Source organism: Hippopotamus amphibius, chromosome X (genome assembly GCF_030028045.1).
Source record: "Hippopotamus amphibius kiboko isolate mHipAmp2 chromosome X, mHipAmp2.hap2, whole genome shotgun sequence".
Lineage (NCBI taxonomy): Eukaryota > Metazoa > Chordata > Mammalia > Artiodactyla > Hippopotamidae > Hippopotamus > Hippopotamus amphibius.
The window spans coordinates 80,252,939-80,271,338 of NC_080203.1; the positions used below are offsets into that span (position 1 = coordinate 80,252,939).

Genomic DNA, 18,400 nt, shown 5'->3' on the forward strand with positions numbered 1-18,400 from the left:
TTCTTTATCTGAAGCTTGGAAGAAGAGGGCAGTGATCCCCTCACCCATTTTATTCTCCCACAAGGATGAGAATGAGGGTGAACAGCTGGGTTTTGTGTAGCTTTCTCCTGGTTGACAAACTCAGGGTTTTTGATGAGAAGTTGTAATGGGTGGCCAGTGTCTATCTGTGACTGTTTGATACTTTGGTGGTCCCAGGCCAAACTATGCTAAGGCCAACACAGGACACATTTATAACCCCTGCGCAAAGATTTTTTAAAAAAACATATGAAAGTCAAAGTAGCATTAAAAAGCCACTGGGCATGATACCAATTTGACTTCAATAAAGAGAGCTAATAAAAAGAGCTCATTAAAAGAACTGATGACATTCATCTGAAATTTTAGATTGTTTTATGTTTTAACAAATTAACAACGGTGATAAGAGGACATTAGCAGCTTTTCTTGGGTCTCTTTGTTAACAATAACTTGAGCCTGCAGCCACAACAGGGGCTGTGGCCAAGTTTTAGCTGGCAGACCAGCAAGGCAGTATTTTATACAATGGATGACATTTCTGAAAGCAGAGACAGAGACAAATCCAGTCACACATGTATTCCAACAAACAAGCTTCTGCCATTTTTAATTGTATTTAGAGCAACAAAAGATTCCAAGATTACAAAAAGAGAATAGAACACTAGCGCTTGGGGCTGGTCCTGCTGCCCAGTGGAGGCCAAGTGCCGCTGTGAGAACTGAAGCCCCATCGAAAGAAGTTTCAAGCAAAATTAATGTTTCTTTAAAAAATAATCTTTATATGATGCTTTCTTTCTTTTCAAATTTTTTCCCTCAGCATAAAAATTAGTTCTTACATCTGGTTATATAGTCTGCTCCCTCCTGCTGCCAAGTTAATCTCAAGGACAGTGCAAGAATGTCATGTTCAAGGCACTCCCTGATCAATGTTCCAGTCTAGGGGAAAGCAGAAAGGTGTCACTGAGTGGTCGGGGGGACTCTTTTTTAAGTTTGGGTCATCCCAATCGTGGCTAATCTCAGCACCTGAGTGGCTTATGGGCTAGGACAACCCCAAAGGCACTGCAGGACAGTTAGCACCAAGGGCTAAGGTTGGGAGAGACTGCAGGCCTGGTCTATCTACTGCGATGGGAACAGAGTTTCAAAATATGAAGCGTCAGCCCAGGAGGGCACCACCAGAGAAGCAGCAACATTCCAGAATTTCCTTTCCTTTGGGATGTGTGTGGGTTCCCGTCTTTGGTGGCCAATGGAATCTGTAGCTATGTGACAGCCTTCTTAAGTAGTATATGTGCAAATTGTTCTAGGCCACAAAGGCCACTCGGATCATAACTTCCCATTTAATTCCATAAAAAGCTAAGAGACAAGTGGGATAAGGAAAGGAACCAGCACTCCCACTCTACTGAATTGGGGTTGGAAACCAATGAATGCATGTTATCTATTTTCTGGCCAAATCTAATGGGGAGAAATCAAAGATGAGTCAAAGGCTGCTTTTCCCTTTAAGACTCTACCTGGTAAATTAAAATATTTACCACTTATTTTTGGAGTGGGAACATTCTGAATTGCTTGTTACCTCAGCTGAAGAGTCTTTGGAGAAGTGACTAACTGTGGATTTTTCTGCCTTCACCTAGAAATGGTTAAGGGTTGGGAGGCTCTGGGCAACAGACCCCAGTGTCAGTCTCTTAATTGGAGAGAAACACCCCTACCTGTGGGCAGAGATGGACCTGTACCTACAGATATACTACTTCTAGTACATTGATAAATTTTTTAACAAAGGAAAACACATTTTCATTGTCAAAATCTTTATAGAACATATCCAAAACCAGAATTAGAGCATATAGACACCCAGTAGCAAGAGCACCTCAGTCGCAGGTGAGTGAATTGTTTGAAATGGAGCACTCGCTCCAGGTTCCCAAGTGCAGGAAACTGCCCTTTTCTCACAGGGATGGCAAAGAACAAAGAATATCCTTCCTTCTTCCAACTGCACAGGTCCCGTGAGAGGGTCACTGGCTAATCATTTGGGTGGGCCTTTGGCCCCAAGTCTGGGCCTTCCTTATGGTAAATCCCAGTCGGTTCCAATGAGACTTCACCACCCTTTACACATTCATCTGTCTTGGGCTAGTAAAGTGCAACACATCATGTACCCTACCCTTTTCCCCCCTCTGCTCCTTTGCAAGGCCTGTGGGTCAGGCCTCAATAAAAGCAGAGATCTCTTGGTTATCTGATTAACCCAGGTGTCTTTTCCATTCTGAGAGAGCTTCCAAAATATAGCTGCAGCCTCTCTCACAAGTACATGGTATCAGTTATGACCTGGAACCAAATATAAAGGTACAGAGAAAGGTAAAGCTATCAGAACACATTATATCTATATATATATAATTCAATTTTGAAACGGATACAAATACTCATTTACAATATATTTCAACCTTCTGCCTTAAACCGCAGAGAACTTTTTTGTGCCATTCAGAGTGGACAGAAATGAGGATTTCTGCCTGCTGTCCCTCTAGTGCAAAATCTAGTCTTTTAAATGCTCCCCTTCTCAGCAAGGGCTTCACATCTTCAAATAAACTAACATTGGCACTAGCAAACACAGTGGCCAAGACAGCTCCATTTCCAACCATGCAATGATGGAGCTTTAAAAATTTGCTCAGCAACTACTACAGAAAAAGAAAGCTAGTTTTGCTTATAAAAATCGCTTACTGAAGGACCCATAATCCTTTTTTTCAAAATTATCTTCCACTCTTCTAAACATGTATATCATGGGAGGAAAACCCCACAAAGCTCTTATAAGTCAGTCACCAGCAGTCCTTTAGTCTGTCTTCGGATATGTTACCAAAGAGGCACTAATGCTTGCTCCCTCCCTGCCCTTAAAATTTTTGGTATCTTAGCAGATACAGCATAATCTTTGGTTACATAATGTGATGTTTTCATCTCTTTGTCTTTTTTTTAAATGCTTTCACAGATTTTCAAAGAGATTAGTGGTGAGAACAGACCTGCCTATAAAAGGCAGCAAGGGTAGAAACTTCCTTTTATAAGAAATTGCACATGCTAAATGGCTTATTTTGACTTTAAGTTTGGGATTGGATCTTTTGTTTTAGCATTCCTGGTTCCCATGACCCCCTACATGTGGTTGAACATGAAGGCCACTGCCTTGGCCCAGTGCCCTCTCACCTGGGCAACTGGCATAAGATAATTAGTAGTCAACCTCTTGTTTTCCCAGGGCCATGTAGGGGCCACTCAGGGATACTTACTGGGCTGCCTGAAGAGAGTCTCATGAAATGCAATCCCAGCACAAGACTGGGAGGGGATAGAGGGAGTGGCTTGGGCTTTTGAGCCATGCTGAATATCAAGGGAGAGAAGAAGGCAAGGCCATGTCTGTGCTGTGCCTAATGAAACAAACACTTAGAAGCTACTCGATGCTTAAAGTTAGGTCATTTGTGTAGTGTCAGTATCATTCAGATGGTGGACCTATTTTCTCTTAAAGTACAAATAGAACACTTCTTGCTATATATGCATATATGTATTTAGAAGTAGAGTATGAACAGAGAGAGACACCAGCATCAGCACATTATTCCTCAACCTGGACAATCACCTCAGCAACTACTCAAAGGACAGAGTGAAGCTCTTTTTCCCCCTTTTTTAAGTGCCAGTGAACATATATAAAAATATATGTATTACTGATTTTCTTTTTCAAAGATATATGACAGAATCCTTCAAAAAACCCCTTTCTCATTAAAAAAATAATGAACTCTCCAAGAACAAAGATACTGTCTGTGGCATAGAAAAGCTATGGAACAAAGAACCCAACCCCCATTTTAACTCAGCGGCCAGGCTTGGGCAAGTTGCCCAATGAACAAGAGCTGAAATTGCCGCACGACTCTTTTCTTTGACCACAGAGTTTGTGACCCTGGCAGCTGTCTGCTGCCCAACGCAGATGGGACCTTCTCCCTGGTGCTCCTTCTTTTTCTCTTCCTCACTCTCCATCCCAATTGAAAACTTCAAACCTTTTTGGAAGTAGTCCCTGTGGCTTGTCTGGTGAGTGATCTTCATCTTCAAGCTCACCAGGTGAGTGGGTGTGAGTGGCCGATTCTTCAAGGGTGAGCACAGTGTACCAACCATATCAACTCTGTAGAGCAGAGTGCATGCAAAATGAGACTTCTGTCAATTACACTGGCTGGAACAACAGTGGCCAAAAGAAAAAATATCCCCCTTTCATCTGTGGGAGACAAAGCCAAGCTAAAATCTCCTTTGCTCACTGAAACCCCAATGCAAAAACAGTAGACCTAAATCCTTGTTTAGGCCATTTTTCCTTAGTCTTCCCATTTGTAAATTCGGAGTAATCCAGTTGTTGCTGCTTTTAATTACGCTGCCGTTTCATTGACTTTTTGGCTTTCACAAATGAAAAACATATATTCATAAAGACAAGTGTCACTATCAGGAAATCCATAAAGATGAAAAACTTGATAGCCAGAGAAATGGAAAGGAGAGCATCTAGTATTTACAAGGAGAGGTATTAGAATGATATAATTGAATCCATGTACCAGAAAAGATGAGAATCATTTCAAAACAGATGTAAAGGAACTATTAAAAGTTAACCTAGTTTAAATGAAAAAAGTGGTGGATTTTTTTTCTCTTTAAAACAGCTAAAAGTGATCCTGTGAGCCTACATAAGCCAAATGGTGTCATAACAAAGAAAACAGAATTTTTCTATCCTACCCTAGAAAGAGAACCTGTCAGCTTTAGATTTGTCCAGCAGTCTTGGATTGGTATAACCTCCCTCTTAGGTTCCCATCTCCCTTGTTATTTAAAGAAGCTGTTTTGCAAGTTTATTTGGCTATTAATATCAACAGAAATTAGGGGAGGAAACCCATGTAGATCATATCATCATGTCACTCAGAAACTATCTTCTCAACAACAAGTAGAGTGAACCAACTGAAATGGGCAGCTTGGTGACTGGCCCCTAATTTCTTGTTTAGCAGATGAATTTAAGAGCTAAGTGAGGAGGCCGTGGCCAAGATGAGAAAGTAAGTGGACATTCCCCTGTACTTGCGACTGGGGGACAAAATCAACAGAACAGAGGTGTGCCAAAGGACTATATGGAACCAGTGTCCCAGGAACACACCAAGTTCATGAGTGGCAGCTCACTGGAGCCACACCAACCAAACCTTTCCAAAGGAGGCCATGGTTCTGCAGTCTCAATGTTTCAGCTTCCTCTGGCTGAGAGGCAGCAACAAAGGTGGGGAGTCTGAGTGAGTATGACCAATGTCAGAGTCCATAATCAGCAGCGAGGAGTAAACTCACCAGATGGTGCCCATCTGGCTTTAGACACTGCTTCTGAAGACTTTAATTTAGTAGTCAGTCTTCTCTTGGTTTCTTCTCTCTTCTTCTCATGACTTCTGCAGGTGGAAATGCTGGGTGGCAAGGAGAGCATCTACAGGGTTTCTGGTTCTAGTGCCTTCATTCTTCCCACCTTGGTAATTGAGTTTTCTCTTCAACCTGATCTAGATAACCCCTGTAGCTGCTCTGAAGGAGGAAGTGGGCATTTCTCCATTTGGTGGGAAGGTGTCATCTCTGGGAGACAAGGGCAAGATGCCCAGCTTGTTCAGTCCTGTTGATGCCTTCTTGCCAGTTTGTCTAAGGGCTCCAGAGATCTGATAGTTGATGAGAGACATTTGGTAAAAAATCATTGAGCCTACTGGCATCAAGAGATAGACATCAAGACTGCTGGCTTGCTAGCCTTCTTGGTGGTGGGAGTTCTTAGCAGAGAGTCTGTGAATGTGCCCAAGGAAGTGGACAAGCTCACCACCATAGCTGTAATGCAGTCTGGTGAAGTTCAGGGCCACAAAACACTGAAGGGAGGGTGGACTATGCTTGCGGCTGCATGGAGTCAGGCAGAAAACATTCAGGTCTTTTAAAGGTAGAGGAAAATAAAGATCAAATCTTCAGTGTCCTAAGCAGGAGAACAGTCAAGCCACCACTTCCTTTTTCTCTGACTCCAGCCCCAATCTCCTCCCTGGGCCACAAAAGGGAAAGCAGACCTGGATCTGAACGGGACCTTACAAAAGGTCAGATTTCCCTCTCCCTCTTGCTGGTCTGATTCTTCAGTGGAAGTGGCCAAGTTTTGGCTAAAGAGAACATTCAGTTCAAAGCTATTAGAAAAGCTATTGAAAGTCAATTTGAGGGTGGAGCCAGAGAATGAGAGAGAAAAGGGACTGATGGGGGGAGGCAGACAAGTTTTCAAACAAGAAGCACATTTTTCAGTACCATGAACTGCGCTGCAGTTGAGCAGTCTAGTCCTCAGGGGCCAAGGCTGTGGGCAGGTACTGGTGATCCATCTGTCCTCTTTTAAATCTGCCCCCCATCCACCTCAGCTTTGGGGTAACCCTTCCCTCTAATGGCAATAGGCATTGCCAGAAAATAAGTTCTCCCAGGGAGAGAGGGTTTGGAGAAAAAAGCAGTGATTCCCCATGGGCTTGCAATTTTCACTTTATTCTAGTTACTGTTGGCCTCTTCGGGGATTTCTGTTTGTTTTTATATTTTTTAAGAAGGAAAAACCTTAGCAAGTGTTTTGTTTGTTTCTGTTTGTTTGTTTATCTTTTGTTTTCCCGGATACTCTTAGCTCTCTAAACTTCACGTGGCATTAGGTGAGTAAACGTTTGTGTGGCTGGCATACAGCGCAGTGCTATAAACAAGCACAACCTGACACTATGCCACATGAGGATCATCACAGATTTAAAGAAACACAACAGCATTCAAAACACAGATAAGAGCCACGGCAGGGAGCAGAGTCTGAAAGCGCCATGGGAGAGTCAGATAGGGAGGGAAAGAAAAGAAAGGAGGAAAAGAGAAAAAAAGCCCAGCAAGTAGAACTCAGGAACATCATGACAGACTGTATATCAATAGAGGAAATTCCCCAAGGCACTGCAGAGAAGTAGTGCAGAGTTAAAACAGGCAGAAGATATCTGAAAAAGGGAGTGGGGTGGGGTGAGAAAATGGGGGCTTTCAAAGCTTCACTGCGTGTGAAAATAGATGGGCTTGACTTTCCCGGAAAGGATCTTGGGCACTTGCACAGAGATGATCTCTGCCATCATTTCTGGAAAGTCCACGCTCACCATGTGGGACTTGATTAGCAGGTCAAAAGTGAACTGATGCAGCTCTCGTGCAATCTGCAGGGGACAATAAGAGAGGGAGAAAACAGGGTTGACAAGGAGCTGGCTTCTTGTTAGGGTCTCCCCCACAATCTTTTATTTCCTCCTCTTTCCCTACATGTCCTTGGGCCTCCCTCTGTGTGTGTGTGTGTGTGTGTGTGTACATGCCCATGTACGTGTGTGTACACACATGCGCACTAAATTGTCTCCAGGGAGTCACTGAGGACTCGCAAGAGATCTCTTATACCATTGCAAGCTCTCTGACTCAGGACTGGGTGTTCCTTTTCCCCAGCACAGACACACACAGACAGACAGACACACACACACACACACACATTCACACTCTCTCTCTCTCACACACACAAACACACACATATGCACATGAGTCGAGGAAGAGGAGGAAAACATCCAGGTCTGTTTTGTCTGTCTAGAGAACTTATCTACTCTAAGCCCCTTCTCTGAGTCCCAACTGCTCTGTTCTCAACTCCTCCACCTCTTTCACAACATCCAGCTGGGACACTGTGACCTGTGTTCCTTTCTTCTTCATTGCATTTTCTTCCTGGACCACACTCAAAGCCAGAGGGAAATGGAAGCACCTCCCAACAGGTGGTGCCAGACCCTAGAAGAGCATATTATCACTTGGCTGTATCAGGCTGCTCTCCCTGACAAAGCACCCTCCATCATTTGCTTACAGGCTGCACAGAGTCCAGGAGCTTGGTGAGCTGGTAGAAGCGCCTTGAGCAGGATGTGGGATTTTTTCTCTTGCATGCAATGATACGATCAAGTTCCTTGATGTAGTTCATTCGAAGTTCATCAAAGAATTTTTGATTTTTCAGCCCATCCACCGGAACTGATGGGGGATGAAGACAGAATGGGGAGGGGAAGCATGCCCACGAAGGAGCATTAGACAAAGCACCAAGTTTTCTGACCACAAACTTGACCCCCACCCCCATAGGGAGGGAGACATCTACTTAGTTTCTTGTCACTTGAGGTCTATATGCCTGGGGCCTTTAGGAAGTCTGCCAGGCAGGTCTTAGGGAAAAGGCTAGCTGGACCCAGTCTGTAGGGCATCAAGTAAAAATTACTGAGCTTTTCCTTTCTCTAGTCTTATCATCTACACATTTCTTAGGACCTATGGTTTTACATTGTCCACAGTCCAGCTCTGAATTAGACAATTAAAACACGTGGCCTTGAATATCTCCTTTCTCCCTCATAGAGACTAAGACAGCACTCTGCTTGGAAGAGATATTAAAGAAATATTCCTTGGTTGCCAAATAAGCCTTGTCTGAGTTGCTTAAAACTTCTCTTTTTGGCAGAAGAGGAAGTTCCTTCCAGGAGGCAATCTCGTCTGCCCTCCGAGAAGTATAAGGTGGTCCCTGCCTGTTTCTATGGTAGAAGCTATGGAAAAATTCAGAGACATGCTAAAGCCAGCCAAAAAGGCCTTGTCCCAGAGAGAGATTGGGGGTAGATGGGGATCTAATGGAGGCTGAATTCTAGCAAAGTAATTGATCTCTAGCCATGAAATTCATCCTTGTTAGGAAAAAGGATGCTAAGGGACAGTGGAGGAGGGAGAGTGAAAGAAGAAGGGAAATGTTCAGGAGCTGGCTTCTTCCCGATAATCCTTTAATGAAAAAAGCAGCTCCCTTCTGATCCCCTATGCCCCAGGGGCATTCCCTGCCCTTTCAGGCACTTACTAATGCTAAAGAGCAGCAATGCCTTCATGCACAGAAATTCCTGGGGGGTGATTTGGAGCCATCCAAATTCTTGAGAGAGGTGCCTCATTCGGACACACTGGCTGTACATCCGGGACTTGTGCATGCGGTACCTGGGAAGGAAACACAGAGAAAAGAGGTGAGTAAGGAAAGGCTTACAATAAACCCAGACAAAAAGTGTCTGTGGTTGCCCTCCCCTTTCCAGGTTCTCCAAGAAGAGCTTGCTGTTTCTCTTGGTGGTGCTTCAGTGACAAGGAACAAGGTTGTTGTTTTTTTCCAAAATCTTGATATCCTGATAACTACTCATCTTCCCTGGCCAGGATATGGGGTAGCACATGGAATTTCCAGGTCCCTGTGCCCCTCCTATTTCCTGAGACAGGGACAGGAAAGCCTAACCAAATGAATACAATGGGCCCCGCACGTGGTCTCCCTGACTACAATTCTAATATCTCAGCTGCAGCTAGAGCCAGAACCTGCCTCCCAGACATTCACACTTGGAGGATTTCTAAAAGACAGGTCTTGGAAATCAACTCCTATTATAAAGACACCAGGATTCCCAAGTGACCACACTTCCCATACTAGAAATTTAATCATTTCTTTAAAAACTCCCATAAAAGGAGATTACCCATTGTCCTTTTAAATGAGTTCCAATGCTTATCAAAATCAGCCAGAAAATATTTCTGAATGTCCTATCTAAATGTCCCCTGCTGAAGGGGAGCCTGCTCCCTCATATACTGGCTGTTCCTTACCACAGTTTGGAAGTTATAAACACGTGTGAGCTGCTTTTATTATAGTGACTTGTGAACAGATCATCACATTATCACCTATAAATTATATAGAGAAGTGGCCAAGGCTTGGACAGCTTCTCTTGGGGAGCAACCTCTCTGTTCCATGACTGGCTGTGACAAGCCTGTAAGAGAAGATACAGCATCCTCCTGCTAGCAGATCTTCCTGATTTTCAGCACTTCAGAAATTGTGTGTGTGTGTGTGTGTGTGTGTGTGTGTGTGTGTGTGTGAGAGAGAGAGAGAGAGAGAGAGAGAGAGAGATTGATTTTATATCTTGTGGAGAAAGGGAAGGGAATTTGACACTCACTTAAGTGGTGAGGTAAAAGACCTCCCAGATTGTGCCTGAAGCCTGTGGTTTGACATTTTGGTCCCCAAACCACTAGCCTGTTTCACAGGCTGAGCAGACCTGGTACTGGCTGGGTGGAAGCTCAGCCTCCTATCTCAGAGAGATCTTGGTTGGCCTGGAGAAAGAGGGAAAGGAAGGGGCAGATAGTGTAGAAGTATTCAATGCAGGCTGGAACCCAACTGGAAAAAGGAAGCATTTAGATAGTAACACAAATCAATTGATCAGAACAGTGCTGCTCCAAGCTCTTTTACCCTAGAGAATTTTTGAATAAGATTTTCTGAGCCTTGGGGCGTGGCCTTGCTCTGGTCGCTACTATGCTTCCAAGCTTCTGTTGATGATAACACTGCAGTATTTTTACCGTTGAATTTGTGATCCTGATATGAAGGATTGCTGTAATACTGCTACAGACCCCAGGAACAAGAAGGTGGGGAAAGGAGGGGAGAAAGGCAAGGGGAGGAATTCAAAGGGGAAAGGAATAAGACCTGAGGAGAAAGGGCAAATAGAATAGGGAACAGCTAAAGGAAAGAAAGGGATAGAGAGTGGAGGGTAGAAAACAAGGGGCAGGAATGGAATTCAGGAGGTGAGTAGAAGTAGGTGGGATTAAAAGAGAATGGAGAAGTGGGGAGATGAAATTGAAAAAAAAATGATGGAGCACAGTGCCTGGCACATACTAATTGCTCAAAAAATGATATGTTGGGGAAGGTGCCATTATGATACTATTCGCTATTCTACAGGTGAGGAGACTAAGGTTCAGAGAAGTTCAGTAATTTACCCAAGGTTGCACAGCTAGAGTTCAGGCCTGTTACCCTCATAAACTGTGTTCTCCACAAAGAGGGCAGGAGAAGAGAAGAAAGCAGGGTTGATGACAGGGTTTGGTGTCAGAGAGATCAGCAAATGGGTTGGCCCAGAATCCCTGTCTCTTTCTTTGGGCATCAGTTTCCCCAGTGGTACCTTGAAGAAGCTAGCAGCAATTGCTGGCTTTCCACTGGAGAGGTACTGCCCCCTTAGTGGGTGTTAGAAATGTGTGCGGACAATTTGGGCTGTCACAGTGACTAGGATCCTATTTGGTATTTAGTGGGCATGTACCAGGGATGTTAAACATATTCCAAAATGCAGGAATGTGCTACACAATGAAAAACTATTCCTCAGAAAATGTCAACAGCATCCCTATTGAGAAACATTGGTTTAGATGATTCTAGGGACTCTAATAGCTCTAACATGGTGGGTTCCCATAAGAAGAAGAGGGCCTGCTGTTTCAGGAGCCCTGGGGTTTGATATAGGACCCTGACTCTATGGGGAATCCTGTGGTACCTTTTGATGAGGTACATGGAAGTGGATCAGACAGTTGAGGTAGCGTGCCACATATTTACACAGAGGTGGAAAAAGAAATGAAGTTTTAGAAAATAGCCAATTATCACCTTGCAAAGGTTCAAAGGTGTTCGGGCTCTGGATGGGGAGGGCAGTGCAGGTGCCCAGTAGTTGATTTAATCACTGGAGGGCAGCAAGAGGGTGGGCTGAGAAATGAACAGGAAGAAGGCTTTTTAAGGCCTGCCCCAGAAGATGGCATCATAGGTAACTCTTTGGAGATCTGGAAACCACAAAGCAGGTTGTGCCAAAGGCTCAATGGTTATTCTTAGCTTCTGGCTACCAGGGCTGGCTGGGTTGGAAGAGGGCAGCTGGGGACGCTTATTTTCCCCCATATGGCACTGCTGTACTGGAAGGGACTACTGGCCTGTAGATTTTATTTTAAGGCTCTTCTGGGTTAGAGGGCTGGAGGGGAGGGAAGGTCAATTCTTTCCTAACCAAAGGGATTCTCTGTGGTGAGACTAGCTCAAAGTCCTTGGGAAGATTTTTCTGGCCAGCTCCATTCACAATGCCACAAGGGACCTCAAACAGCAGACACAGAAACGATTATCACTATTAGGGAAAGAGAGTATTGGAAAGGTACTTCTTTTTTATTTCTTGCCCATTATGGGCCAGACATTTCACATCCATTAGCTCCTATTTTAGTTGTCATAACAAACCATTAAAGAAAGTTTTATTTTATTAACAGATGAGGAAACTGCGGATCAGGGAAGTTAAGGGTCTTGCCCAAAGACAATGATGTAAGAAATAACAGAATAAAAGTTTCAGCTGAGAAAAGTATAATTCTAAAATCTGAGCTCTTGGCCAAATTCATGAAGGGTAAATAGAGCTGGTGGCAGGGCAAGCATTAATTACACCTGTTTTTAAGAGAAGGGAAGTGGCTGGGCCAAGGTCACATGGTCAGAAAATGGTAGAGATGCTCCTCCTTATCACTTATCATCAGGAGGCAGTACTAGAGCTGGCAGTTACACAGCCATACTTTGAATTCTGTTGCCAACATGCACTAGCTGTTTGACATTGTTGGGTCAGTCACTTTATTTTGTTAAGCCTAATTTTCCCCATCCATTAAAAAAAAAGATTTTAAAGGGTCAAGTTATCATGAGAGCTCAATGAGAAAGGATTAGGAAAATATCTAGTATGGTCCTGGCACAAAGGAATTTCTCAGCAAATGGTGACTGGCAGTAGCTTCCAGTGGTAGCAAAGGGGCCAAAGGAACTTCAACCCTCACAACCAGAGTTTCTCTGTTCACTCCCTGTTCTGCTTAGAGTGAAGGAAAAGGACCCTGACATGAGGGTCTGAGATAAACTAAAAGCAGGTCAGAAGCACTGCCAAATTACTAGGATTGGGTCTTGATTGTGAAAAGTGATGGCCTTCCCCCCTTTCAGCTGGGCAAAGCCACCTAGACTGAGCAGGCTGGCTGGGCCTCTACTGCCTCTACTGCCTCACCTGAAGGTCAAATGAGCTAACTCTCACCATTAATTCCATTACCATCGTCACCACTAACCAGGTCTATGTCTATGTGAGTTCTGGGCCCACAAGCACTTACTCATTGAAAACCAGATCAGGGGCGAAGTAGAGCATCCTGGAGTTGACATTGGTGAAGGACCGCCAGCCCATAGCAAACACCATAAGCCCCATCCAGGAGTACTGAATGACTGCCATCTGGTCGTCCACGTGCAAGTTGCGAAAGCCTGGAGATAGGGTAGAGGCAGTGATCAGACTGAGCACTGATGGCCTGAGTGAAGTCTGGGACTCTGCTGGGTTTAGGAATTTCTGGCATATGGGCTGCCCCCGAGGAGCCCCAGGGACCATCAATGCTGGGGAGCAGGAGGAGAAAAAACTATATGGCAGGGATAACGCTCCTTGTGCTGCCTGCTTCACTGAGCTCCTCAAAAGAAATGATGATGGAGGCAAAAAGTGCACTGTCCATTGGAAGAGAATAATAATTTAACTCTTACTGACTGCTTACATGTCAGCAAGCAATCATTTCTAAGCATGTTACTTACATTAATTCATTTAATCCTCACAACAATCCAACAAAGTGTATATTATTATTGTTCCCATTCTGTGAGTCAGTAAAAGTGGGTCAAAGAAGGGTTAAAGAACTTGTCCAAGATCATTAGGCTAATAATTGGCAGATCAAGTTCCAAAGCCAGTCTGAGTCCCAAGCCCATGCTCTTGATCTTCAGAAAGTCTCATTGCCTTTCCGAAGATGCAGTGTAATAACCATTTTTCCCACATGAACAGCACTTTTCACTTCACAAAGCTCTTTTCTAGCTATAATCTTGTTTGTACCTTCTAACAACCCTGGGAAAGGGATACTATTACGTATCAGCATATGGTGGAATGCCTTTGACAGCCATGCCTTCTCCATACCACCTTTAGGCTCTGTCTCTTTTCTCTGACCCTTTTCCTACCTCCCACTTCCTCTCCATTATTTTCCATTCAACAAGTACCTTGCCCTGCTAATTTTCTACTCTACTGCCATTCCTGTCTACTGCCATTATTATACAAACAGGCCCTTTATGACCTGCCTTCATAGACTAATTTCTTACCATTTGCCTTCTCATAATGTAGGTCCTAGCTATTTTGAAAAATCCATAGTTTGCTGAACACACACACACACATATCATGCCTCTAAATCTCTGCTATCTCTGCATAGGCAGTTGCCTTTCCCTAGAATGCATTCTTCCCTCCCCAAGCTTTCCATCTGATAAACACCTACTTATCTTTCAAGTCTTCACTGAAAGGATACCTCCTCTGTGAAACCTATTCCAACTCATCCAAACAGAAGATCTAGTGATTCTTCTTTTACCATTTTACTGAATCTAAAGTAGCCCCATCCAATTACAGCACTCATTACACTGTACTGGAATTTATTTATGCACATAACTGTCTCCTTCATAAGATTTAGAGCTTCTTGAATACAGGGACCATTCCCTTCTTAATCATCTTTTCCTCCCTAGTATATAACATAGTTCAGATATTTGAGTATGCATTTGAGAAATATTAATTAAATGGACTAAGGACCCTCATTTTTTTTCATTTTATAAAATGAGAACTATAAATGATCTCCAAATTACCTCCCTTAAGCTCAGAGAACAGAAGCTCCCAGATGCTGCCTCCATAATACTACATAGGTAGAACAGATATGGCTATGCTCTCCTGGAGGTTTCCAAATAGTTGGATACTTAAAGCATCACCTCAGAGCTCATCCCCTACCAGTACCCCATTCATCTTCTCCCTAACAGATCCAGAATTATCTGAAATTTTGTTTTGCCTACCTCATTAGGAATGCTTACATGAATCTAGATAATGCCTTCAACTTTCCTGATGATGACCTCATTAAACCCTCACAATTACCCTAGAGTGTGGGCAATGTGACACTTATTTTGCCAACAAGGAATCTGAGGGCCAGAGAAGTTAATCGACTTCCCCAAGGTCATACAGTCTGTATATGGCTGAAATGGGACTAGAACCCAAGTGTTCTAATTCTCTTCTTCAGTGCTTTTCCCATACTACCGCTGAACAACACAGCTCGAGAACTACCAAGGTCACGAGTTTTCCTTAGCCATAGGCTCAGGTCTGAAATCTAGACTATCTAGACACATTGTTCTGTTTGGTTGGTCCTTGCCATGCACGCCCTATTTCCTTTTTTTTTTCCCTTTAGGTCCCAATCCCTATTAGACATCAGGGATGCTAAACTTCCTCACATCACCACCCTTGACTGCAGCCTTAGCTCCCAGGCATGTGCCTCCCATCTTCATGGGTAGTCATATGCTAACAAACTAGCTGGAGCCTCATACCCCAGAGTATTTCCTGCCTGAAGCCATTCTGTACCACAGAATGCCTGGGACTGACTTTCCGGTAGAAGACAAAAAGCCAGGATCAAGCATGGAACATCCAAGAATCTCTTTGGGAGGGGGTCCGGGAGCTTGAACCCTGAATCCCTGGGGTGGGAGGCATTGAGAATCAAGGAAAGCCTTGGTTGGTGAGTGTGTGAATATGAGGGTGTATGGGGGGTGGGAATGAGGATTAAACCGTACAAGTACCAAGGAAGCTGTCAATACTGATGATTTTTCCCCCTCCCTGAGATGCCAGACAACTAACAAAGAGGAGAAAAAAAGGAAAGCTTAGTTTGGCTCCAATACTAATGAAACGATCGTTAGAATTGCTTAGAACTCAAGCCTAATTACTGTGTACACATCAGCAGCATAGTGGGCTAGTTTTCCAATGGGTCTAATCTGATTACAATACCTAACTCTGATCTGTAATGCCCAGCCTTTGAAGCAGCCTGCTCAGATAGTTATGGCTATCAAGGGGTGACTTAAGGAAACAGTAGCTCCGGCTTATAGGTTTCCTTCATCATACATTCATTCAACATCTATTTGACACTGCATTAGGCTGTTTTGGAGAAAAAGAGAGAAGTCCTCTTCAGGTTTTGAAACACACCAAACAGGTTAGGGAGCAGAGGCTAACCTGAGACTCTCTTTTCTCACTAGAATCCAGTCAACATCACTTCTTAGCAATCTTCAGTGAAACTTATAGTCTCATGTCTAGTCTGGAAGAACATGCCCAAACAAAGGTCATTTAGGAAATCTTTGCTGCTTTATTGCACCTGACAGCCAAAGTCTTCAAAGAAGACAATTTATCTTTGGGACCCATGAATGAGCTTCTAGTCAAAGCTGGTGGCAGCTTAAAATGATTTTAGTGGTTTAGCACTCAAGCTTTATTACAATAACCCACCATTTACAGAGCTTCTTCTATGTTTCAGCTATTGTACTAGATGCTCTTTACACATAATTTCTATGTTGACAACAATCTGCAAGGTAGCAATTGTTCTCTACAAATGAGGAAACAGAAGTACGTGCAGACATGTGATTTGCTTACTAGTGTATAACTAAGATTCTAAGCCAGATACATCTGGTTATAAATATACTGTGTACATACATCTACTCGCCCTCCCTCAATAGTTATCATATTAATGTACCAGGTGCTATACTAGGCAATTTACATATATCATCAATATCACAGAAAACTTCACAACAAAATTTATCTGAGTAGGTACCTATTCTTTTAAATGACTCAGGGTCAGAGATCATTTTCTTGCACAAGCTAGGTGGTGAACTGATATTAACTTGCAGACTTGTTAATGTAAGGAAATGGCTTCCCACCCTGGAGGTTAGGTTGAGGAAATCCAGTGACTCCCAGTTATACAAATTCTGCCATAATGATTTGCACTAGGTTATTGTTAAGACTATCAAATTAGAAATCAGAGGGTGTGAGCCCAAGCTCTAGCTGCATTTGTTAAGTGACCAAATAGAACAAATTAAGTAACCTCTCTGAATCTTGTCATTTGAAATGGGAGTAAAAGTCCCTGTGATTCACAGGATTGCTATGGGAATTAAGTGGAATCATACATAAGCAAAGGTTCCGTATCTATAAAATGGGACAATTAAGGTGTCTGGCAACTGCTTGGAAAGATTAAACTGAATATTTGTTAGACACATGACATCAAGACACCCAGCTGAATAAGTGATAAGACTTAAAGCAACTTTTTCTTTTCTTTTTTTTTTTGTGTGTGTCTTTTTCTTCCCTGTGTGAACTCTGTTTTTGGCACAGTGCATATGCAGCCAGAGTTCTTGGGCCTTCTTCCCAGCGATCTTCTTGGCTAGTCAACCTCAGCTTTCCAAGCTAAGATGGTGTTAGGGATAAACTGGTGGCTATAACTGGGCCTTGTGAGTTGGAAAGACAAAAGGGGGCTTGACAGTCAGCATGCAATGTCTTCCAAAGCAGCAAGTCCACATTATGACCCAACTGGCCTTTGATAAGGCCTTGGTCCCTCACTGTAAAGCCCAAAGCTAGAGAACTACATGGGTGCTACACAGACTATGGGTAGAGTTGGATGAGGAGGGGATTTGGAGTTAGTAGGGGATCTGGGCTCAAGTTCTGGCCCTGCTACCTTCTGAATGTGGAACTGTAGGGCAAGCACATCACCTCTCAGACCTTCAGTGTCTTTATCTATAAAATACAGAAAAGAATCCCTACTTTGCAGTATTCTCATGAGGATAAAATCAGGTAATACACATGAAACTGCTCTGCTCACTATAAATTCCCATCTGATTGGCAGTTGCTGTTAAATGGCAGGTTAATCTTTGACTCCACAAGAAGAGGTATGGTTGTTGATGTTTCAAAAGAATATTTCAATCATGGAAGTTTAAGATTAAGAGAATCCTTAAACAGTTTATGCTTCACTTGTTTCCAAAGTGTGTTCCCTGGAGCCCCAAGATTCTCTAGGGGTAGCAAGGGAGAGGCATTGGCTTTAAGTCAACCAGCTCCACTTGGATCTGTGTACCATGTTTTTGAGAAATAAAGTGTTTGGTTGCTAAAGGAATGTTTGTGAATCGTTGGATAGAGGATCTCTGGGGCTTCCTTAAGCTCTAATATTTTAATAATCAGACCTTTCCAAACAATATATGGCCAAGGGAGGAAGTGAGTTAGTTCCCCATCACTGGAGGTATCCATGCAGAAGTTAGACAAACACTTCATATTTCTTTCACTGTCGCCTAATATTTCCTTACATTATGATGATCCCAAGGTACTTTATTTATATTATTTATTTTTTATTTTTTTCTTTTTTGGTTGCACCATGTGTCTTGTGGGATCTTAGTTGTCTGACCAGGAATTGAACCCGTGCCCTCAGCAGTGAAAGCACAGAGTCCTAACCACTGGACTGCCAGGAAATACCCTAAGGTACTTTAAAAACTATCAAGAGTTCCTTGAAGTAAAATTGGAAAACCATAAATTTAGTTCAGACCACACGTTATGCAGACAGAAAAAGAAACCCAGAAAGGGAAGGGATCACATAATGAGTTACCAGCAGAGTTAAGACTACAACCTAAGTGTTCTGACTCCCAACCCCATGTTTCTTCTACCATACTGTATTATAAGAGTTCCCATGGTATGGGTCCTAAGTAATATTGAAGACAGAATATCAGTTAGGCTTAAGATTACCTTTGGGGTGAACCTGTGTGTGTACATGTAGAAAA

The 18,400-nt window shown here is 43.2% G+C and overlaps 1 protein-coding gene across 1 annotated transcript in view; it reads right to left on the bottom strand.

Annotated features, from left to right (window-relative positions):
* Positions 1–415: 415 nt before the first annotated feature.
* Positions 416–18,400, bottom strand: part of AR (androgen receptor) — a 187,411-nt gene continuing 169,426 nt past the window's right edge. The window contains exons 5-8 of the mRNA XM_057718446.1: positions 12,898–13,042; positions 8,837–8,967; positions 7,835–7,992; positions 416–7,160 (exon numbers count right to left, since the gene is read on the bottom strand). Of these exons, the coding sequence (XP_057574429.1) occupies positions 7,005–7,160; positions 7,835–7,992; positions 8,837–8,967; positions 12,898–13,042 (590 nt within the window). The 3' untranslated portion in view covers positions 416–7,004. The remainder of the gene's footprint in view (positions 7,161–7,834; positions 7,993–8,836; positions 8,968–12,897; positions 13,043–18,400) is intronic.